Source organism: Gossypium raimondii, chromosome 8 (assembly GCF_025698545.1).
Source record: "Gossypium raimondii isolate GPD5lz chromosome 8, ASM2569854v1, whole genome shotgun sequence".
Lineage (NCBI taxonomy): Eukaryota > Viridiplantae > Streptophyta > Magnoliopsida > Malvales > Malvaceae > Gossypium > Gossypium raimondii.
The window spans coordinates 9,186,792-9,195,407 of NC_068572.1; the positions used below are offsets into that span (position 1 = coordinate 9,186,792).

The 8,616-nt window shown below is 35.9% G+C and overlaps 1 protein-coding gene across 1 annotated transcript; it reads left to right on the plus strand.

The window, feature by feature from the left end:
- The first annotated feature begins 4,728 nt into the window (after positions 1-4,728).
- LOC105790700 (homocysteine S-methyltransferase 2) lies at positions 4,729-8,404 on the plus strand. Its single transcript, XM_052635163.1, has 8 exons — positions 4,729-5,038; positions 6,009-6,065; positions 6,165-6,394; positions 6,567-6,696; positions 6,922-7,125; positions 7,347-7,418; positions 7,880-8,084; positions 8,186-8,404. Exons 1-7 carry the CDS (start codon positions 4,859-4,861, stop codon positions 8,042-8,044), a joined length of 1,038 nt encoding a protein of 345 aa, XP_052491123.1. The 5' UTR covers positions 4,729-4,858; the 3' UTR covers positions 8,045-8,084; positions 8,186-8,404.
- Positions 8,405-8,616: the final 212 nt, after the last annotated feature.

Genomic DNA, 8,616 nt, shown 5'->3' on the forward strand with positions numbered 1-8,616 from the left:
GAGTTTATTGCCCTGGGGTGTACCAGTTTTGTTTGTAAAGAAGAAATATGGGTCAATGAGATTGTGTATCAATTACCGACAACTTAACAAGGTTACGCTTAAGAATAAGTACCCATTGCTACGAATCGATGATTTATTTAATCAGTTGAAAGGTGTAACGGTATTCTCGAAAATTGATTTACGATCCGGTTATTATCAGTTACGGGTTAAAGATTTGGATGTGCTGCGTTTAGGGCCAGGTATGAACACTATAAATTTCTTGTTATGCCATTTGGGTAAACTAATGCTCCTGCAGTGTTTATGGATTTGATGAATCGAATCTTTAGACCGTATTTGGACAGATTTTTTGTTGTGTTCATTGATGATATCTTGATTTATTCCCAAGTCGAGTCTAAACATACCGAGCATTTGAGAATTGTGTTACAGACTCTGCGAGATAAACAACTATTTGCTAAATTTAGCAAGTACGAGTTTTGGCTTCGAGAAGTTGGATTTTTGAGACACATTGTCTAGGCGGAAGGCATCAGAGGTGATCCGACCAAGATTTCATTAGTTGTTGATTGGAAACCACCAAGAAACATAACCGAGGTCAGAAGCTTTATGGGATTAGCGGGCTATTATCGGAGATTTGTAAAAGGGTTCTCAATGATAGCTATACCAATGACTCGGTTATTGCAGAAAGATGTAAAGTTTGAGTGGTCTGAAAAATGCCAACAGAGTTTTAATCAGTTGAAAGCACTGTTAACCAAAACACCAGTATTAGTTCAGCCTGAGTTGGGTAAAGAGTTTGTGATTTTCAGTGATGCGTCATTGAACATTTTGGGATGTGTTCTAATACAAGAAGGCAAAGTGATAGCGTATGCTTCTAGACGATTAAAGATGCACAAGAAGAATTATCCGACACACGATTTGGAGTTGGCCGTAATCGTGTTTGCATTCAAATTTGGCGACACCATTTATTCGGTGAAAAATGCCACATATTTACCGATCATAAGAGCTTGAAGTATCTGATGTCACAAAAAGATTTGAATTTGAGACAGCGAAGGTGGCTAGAACTGTTGAAAGATTCTGAGCTAATTATTTATTACCATCCGGGAAAAGTGAATGTAGTCGCAGATGTTTTGAGTAGAAAATCCTTGTTTGCCTTGAAAGCAATGAATATGCGATTGACTTTGTCAGATGATGGATCGATATTAGCTGAGCTAAAAGCTAAACCAATGTTTCTGTAGCAAATCTGCGAGGCTCAGAAATGTGATAAAGAATTGCAAGCTAAAAGGGTACAATGTGAGTCGACTAGTGATTCAAAGTTTCAGATCGGATCTGATGATTGTTTGCTGTTCCAAGGTAGAGTTTGTGTGCCGAAACATACATAACTTATACAGAAAATTCTACATGAAGCTCATAGCGGAGCTTATCTGTTCATCTTGAGAGTAACAAAATGTACAGGATTTGAGACAGATGTATTAGTGAATGAAACGCGACATTTCTTACATTGTGTCCAGATGTTTGATTTGGCAACAGGTCAAGGTCGAACATCAAGTGCCTTCAGGACTATTACAACCAGTGATGATATCGGAGTGGAAATGGGATAGAGTTACGATGGATTTTGTATCAGTATTACCTCTATCTCTGAAAAAGAAAGATGTTATCTGGGTCATTGTTGATTGCTTGACGAAGTCCGCACATTTTATTCTGGTGTGTATAGACTTCTCACTTGATAGGTTGGCTGAGTTGTATATTTTTTAGATCTTCAGATTGCACGGAGTGTCAGCCTCTATTATCTCGGATAGAGATCCGCGATTTACATCTCCATTTTAGAAGAAGTTGCAAGAAGCTTTAGCTATGCGGTTGCATTTTAGCACTGTATTTTAGCACTGCCGTGTAATAGAGTGTGAAGGTAATTAGGAAAAATATTTATCGTTGATTGAATTTGCGCATAACAATAGTTTTCAGTCGAGTATAAAGATGGCACCGTATGAAGCTTTATATGGTCGTAAATATCGAACTATGTTTTACTAGACCGAGCTTAGTGAGAAAAAGATACAGGGGGTTGATTTGATTCGAGAAACTGAAGAGAAATTGAAAGTGATTTGTGACAGTTTGAAAGTAGCTTCAGTTCGACAAAAATCGTATGCGGATTTAAAACATAAAGATATTGAATTTCAGATTGGTGATAGAGTGTTTCTAAAAGTATTGCCTTGGAAAAGAATTCTTCGATTTGGTTGCAAAGGAAAGTTGAGTCCGCGATTTATCGGGCCGTACGAGATTATCGAGAGAATAGGGTCAGTGGCTTATCGACTTGATTTACCGTCAGAACTAAGAAGATTCATAATGTGTTTCACGTATCTATGTTATGATGATACCGATCAGACCCTTTGCATATAATATCTCCGACAAAGATTGAGACTCAGCCCGCCATGTCGTATAACGAAGAACTGATCAGAATTTTGACACGAGAGATTAAAGAATTAAGAAACAAAAATATAGCCTTAGTAAAGGTTCTTTGGCAATGTCACGGGGTTGAGGAGGCTACTTGGGAACCTGAGGAAGCCATGAAAAAATAATAACCTAACCTATTTTCTGGTAAGATTTTCGGGGATGAAAATTTCTTAGGGGGGAGAGTTATAACAACCCGTTTTCAGTGAAATCAGAACAGTGCTTTTAGGAGTACAAATCTGAAGTTGAAAAACTTATTTTAATATTATTTTAATATCTACAGCATGATAATATGATAGTTTTAAAATTTCGTAAGAAATTTTATCGTTTGTATGCTCAATTTGTGAAAAAGGACTAAATCGCGTAAGGTGCAAAAGTTGTGTTATATTAGCTAAAGGTGTTAAATAGCTATAGAACATTAAAGTGGGGGTCCTTATATGGTAATTAGACCATTAAAGGTGATAGAGAAAGTGCATGGCTTGGTAACTGAGTAATTTTTAAAGTTAGGTAATGTGAAAATGGTAAATAGTCAATTAAAGAATAAATTAAATAAAACAAAATAGGCCATCATCCTTAGTTCATCACCACTGAGATTTTCAAAAAAAATAGGCTTGGGAGAGCTTCAAATTTTCAGCTAAGAAAACTCTTGCATGTAGGTGAATTTGGTGTTTCTTTTTGTTGATTTTTATGTTTTTGGAATCGTTGTAGCTTAACCTAGCTAATTAGGGGATTAATTTGCAAAATGGTTGAAAGTCTAGGGTTTTTCCATGAGAGCATTTTAGTTGTTCTTGAAGTTTAATGGAAGAAAATGAGTCCTTGTTGTTAATAAAACAAATTTTGTTAAGTGAATTTTATTGAAATTGTCAAATAGGGATTAAATTAAGAAATATGAAAATTATGTGTTAAATGTGTGAATTTGTGGAATATATGGGATGCTATAAGCACATATAAAATTCGGCTAGGCTTAGGTGTGGATGAAATTGCATGAATTTCATTTTACGAGCTTAAAGACTAAATTGTAAAGAAGTCAAAAGTATAGAGGCAAAATGATATTTTTGCCATAACATGAATTTTGGATTGAATCGAATAGAATGATGATTAAATTGGTTAAATTTTATTATATAGGTCAAGAAAAACAACGTACGGAATTAGATCGGGGGAAAGAGAAAGTCGTGGATTAAACGGTCATATTTCCATCGTACGAGTTAAGATAAGTTCGTGTAATTATATTGCGTATTTATATTCTTTATGTGAATGGTTTAATTATTATGTATAATCATCCAGCACATAACCGACGATGTACAAAGAATATCGAGCCCCGTTTGAACCTTAAGAATTTGTAGGATACAAATGACATCATTAGGGTTACTGATTCCAGCTCTTATGAGCTTATCGATACTCAGCTCATATGAGCTTACCGTTGTTCAGCTAGGAGGAGCTTACTGTTTATCGCTCGTATGAGCATACATGTACAATAATTGACGGATTACAGTTCAATACACCTTATGTGTACTACCCGCATATCTAACGATATTCTAAGTGGTTCAACGAGCATATTATTATTACGAGATTATACAAGTTCGATATGAACTAGTACAAGTATTTACATGGAAATGATTTATATATAATATATGGATACATGGTATAGATGTTACATGTACATAGAATTTAATAATTGTTGAATTTATATATGGTTTGAAGTTTTACTAAGGCTTAAGTTTACAAAATGGTTACTAAACTATTCGGACGTTTTGTCATTGGGTTGTTAAAATCACTACCTTCTCTATTCGCATCGTCTACACCAATCGAAAACTTTTTTTCCTTCTTCTTTTCTATAGTTTAATTTTTTTTATGAAACAACTTTAAACATCACGAATTTGCGAACCAAAATTCAAACATCTTTCTTTTCAGATCTTCAATACTAATCGTCAGATCGACTTGAATCCAATGTATGTTCTTATACTCATAAATGAGTATTGATCTATCATACCAATTGTCAAATTGTTGCTTGGAGATCGCTAGCTAGATTTAAAAAAAAAAAACTTAACAGTTCAATGACTTCAATAAAATTTTTCGAATGATTCATAGTTCAAGATTTATTTTGTAACATTTTGAAGTTGAATGATTAAAATGTAAATTTACTAGTAGTTTAGTGACCTCGGGTGTAATTTATCCAAATTGTTATTATAAAATTAAAATAACTGGAATGGTAAATATTGTAAAACGGGACAATTGCCGGGGCTAAAGGGTAAAAGTGATTATCTCTATAAGTTGGGTGTTGGCACTTGGCATGGCGAGATATAGTTAGAAGTGTGTCATCCATCCAGTTGTTCTTAAGTTCCAACCAAAAGCAAACAGCAAAAGAGAGAGGGCGAGGCGGCGACCGCATTTAACGCTTATCCCCTTCTAATTTAGAAAAGAAATGGAGACTTTCAACATCCCGGCGACGCCGTCATTGATGAAGGAGTTCCTCCGCCAGATGGGAGGCACCGCTGTTATTGACGGTGGACTGGCGACCGTGCTGGAACTCCACGGTGCTGACCTAAACGATCCCCTCTGGAGTGCCAAATGCCTCCTCACTTCTCCTCACCTTATTCGCTCCGTAAGTTTTTCTCCCTCTTTCAAAATTACCTTTTTTTTCGAACCTTGATTTATTTTATTTACGTCATATATAATCCAAAGTGGTTGTAATAGGAACTTAGGAACTGAATTTTACGTGAATGTAAGTAAGTTTTACTGATGGAAGGAAGAGGAATAATGGAATAGCAGTGAAGGAGTGGTTGGTGGAGGTCTTTTTGGGAATTTCGACTGTTCTGCACATAGAACTGAATTATAATCTAATTATTTTTCATTGGAAAAGGACAAAGGAAGTTGTTCTGATATGGTGGATGCAGTATATATATATATATTTATGTATGTATGCATGTATAGAACACTGGACCACAGTGTGGAGGTGGTCCAGTTTTGATCTGGTGAGTCAGGTCAGTGGCATTTAAGGGTTATTGGTCACGAGTCAGTTTTGAGTTCTATTGTTTTGTTTATAAATGTTACTGATACAGAGAGGTAAATGTTAATGAGTTAAGTGCTTGAGTTTTGGCTACTATCTTGCTTTTTTTAATATTATGGTGAAAGAATTGACTTTATTTAGTCCCTTTGCTCTATCTCTTTCTCTCGGGAATTAGAGAAAGGGAAAACAATAAACAGGATACAGAGATTGGGATGTTTGAAAGCTTATTTGAGAGAAGCTTAGTTCTCTTCTAGGCTTCGGAATCAATGTTGGAAGTTTCAATAACTAAAAGTGCTTGTTAGTTGCCTTTTCACATATGAGACCTGTGTTTTACTTGACGGAATTTCCAGATAAATTATACTATTCTAAGTGTATATGAGTTTGGAGACTGAGCTAGGATATCGTTGAAGTATTGCAATGTCCAAACAAACAAGAATAATGCCATAACATAGTGATGGTTAAAAGTTGAGATGCTGAACAAGAAAGTCATATATAAGCTTTAAGATGGACCGAATGTGATGTTTAGGTTGCTTCTCCAGATCATTAACCAATCTATTTTGAGCAGGTACACCTTGATTACCTTGAAGCTGGTGCAGATATTATTATCACAGCATCCTATCAGGTATCAGATATAATGTCTCTCTCTCTCTCTCTCTCTCTCTCTCTCTCTCTCTCTCTCTCTCTCATTGCCAACTGATGCAAATTTATATATCTTTAATAGGCCACAATTCAGGGGTTTGAAGCAAAAGGCTTTTCTAGAGAACAAAGTGAAAACTTGCTTAAAAAAAGTGTGGATATTGCCCTAGAGGCAAGGCGTATATATTATGAAAGATGGAGTAAAAGTTCTAGTGGTGGAACAGGAGATGGTAGGATACTAAAAAACCGTCCAATCTTGGTTGCAGCATCTGTAGGCAGCTATGGGGCTTATCTGGCTGACGGTTCTGAGTACAGGTGTGTCTACCAACTATGCAAATATTATCAAGTAATGTTCAATCCAAACCCGATATTGTTGCTTTTAGGCTCTTTGCCACTATCTGTTATCTTTTTGTGTAAATGAGAACCATTAAATTTGGAGTACATATTTACATGCCTCCTCTTTTTGTTGTTATATTCTCTATCCCAGTGGGTGCTATGGTGAGGCAATGACAGTAAATGCTTTGAAAGAATTTCATCGAAGAAGGGTTCAGGTCCTGGCCGAAGCAGGTCCTGACATAATAGCATTTGAAACAGTTCCGAACAAGATAGAAGCTCAGGTATAGCTGAATATTTGATTCTGAATGAAACCTTTTTCTTTAAGATAAAAGTAAGAAGGGTGTGAGGAATAAAAGCAAGTTACTAAGTTTCATTTCTTGGATGTCTAAATGTTTCCTGATTTGGCTAGTAAGGTGTTATTGATCTGATGCTTATGTTTACTTTGCTGTTTAATTTATTTCTTCTTAATATTAAGATTTTTTTTTTTGGGGGGGGTCTTCATACAGGCTTTTGCTGAACTCTTAGAGGAAGAACACATAAAGATTCCTGCATGGTTAACTTTCAACTCAAAAGATGGCGTCAATGTAGTTAGCGGCGATTCTTTGCTTCAGTGTGCATCAATTGCTGAATCTTGCAAGCAAGTTGTTGCTGTTGGAATCAACTGCACGCCACCTAGATTTATTCATGATCTGATTTTAGCAATTAAGAAGGTTTTGGGTTTTTTTTTTTTTCTGTTATTTTGTTAATAGTCATTCTAATTTAACTATTGTACACTTCTTTTCTCACTTTTAGTTGGATATGATTTAGTAATTAAACTGGTTCTCTCCTTTTCTTTTTCTTCTTTTCATGTTTGAGGAATTTGTTCCTGTAATGTTGGAGTCTTGAAATTTTGATGGATTCTTCAGTCTTATTTGGTTAATAATTTGTGCAGGTCACTACCAAACCCATAGTTATATATCCCAATAGTGGTGAGAGGTATGATGCTGATCGGAAGGAATGGGTGGTAAGTTCTTTTTCTCTCTAGATGATGCATGAAACATCCCTTATAAAAAAGGGTCTGAAACCTGAAGGAACAGCTTGAGCCAAAAGGGTATCTTAAAGAAAAATATGACCGGTACTAGCTAGAATTTTAAGTTGTTGCCCAACATGTTATCAAGTAACTCCTCTTGATTGCTGTTTCTGAACTTTGCAACAGGATAGGTGAAATCTCAATTTTCAAGCCTGATTTGTGTCTTGATCTTCTTCCAGCTTTAAACTACACTTAACAAACTTATATTTTCAGTTGGCTTTAAATAAAAGGAAGGAAGGACCTAAGTATGAAGCAAATTGAAAAATCATTGGAAAAAAGGAATTGGAAGCTGAAGTATACTGATTTTCAGTAATTCATTTGTTAAAGTATTCAAGTGGAGCCTTAATGTTCTGTGACATGCCATACCAAAATCTGCATCATTCTTTTTGTGACAGGAAAATACAGGAGTCTCAGATGAAGATTTTGTCTCTTACGTAAACAAATGGTGCGAGATTGGGGCTTCACTTGTAGGAGGTTGTTGTAGAACTACTCCAAATACTATCAAAGCCATATACAGGGCACTTTCCGATAGATCCCCTGCAGCACCCGGGCAGAAATAAAAAACAGCAACCTGATTATATACGCAAACGGGATGCCGAGGTGCCTTTTAAATTTCTAACTTGTTTCCCATGTTTTAGTCTGAAGAGAATGCTTGCCAGAAGCTTTGCCTTACATGTAGTAGTTAATTGCTGTTGTAGCAGCCGCTATTTTCGTTCATGAGGAGCATGCATCTTGTATCAGTTTCGGGTTTCCCACTCTCTTGTTTCATGAGTTATATTATTTTGGTTCTAACTGTTGTTTCCTAAAGGTTAAATGTATTGGCCTGGCCATTTGAAGGTGTTTGGTATGCATGTTATAAAGTACTAGTACTCAGTAATCTGGAAATTTTATTAGTAGGAATCTGATTTTCATATTTGGTATATGCTAGAAAGTATTCACTTTCTTTAGAATATAATGATCTCTCACGCTTTGGTCGCCGCCTTTTTGGTGAAACCTGCCGAAAGCAACATCTTAACACCCATTCGGCTGAAATTTCTAGTCTGCATCAGTGCAGAGAAAAGGTAAAAAGTAGTCAATGTCTCTTATAAACCTACTATTTGTTAGCAGCTGTGGATTTTAGTGTCTTGTGCGA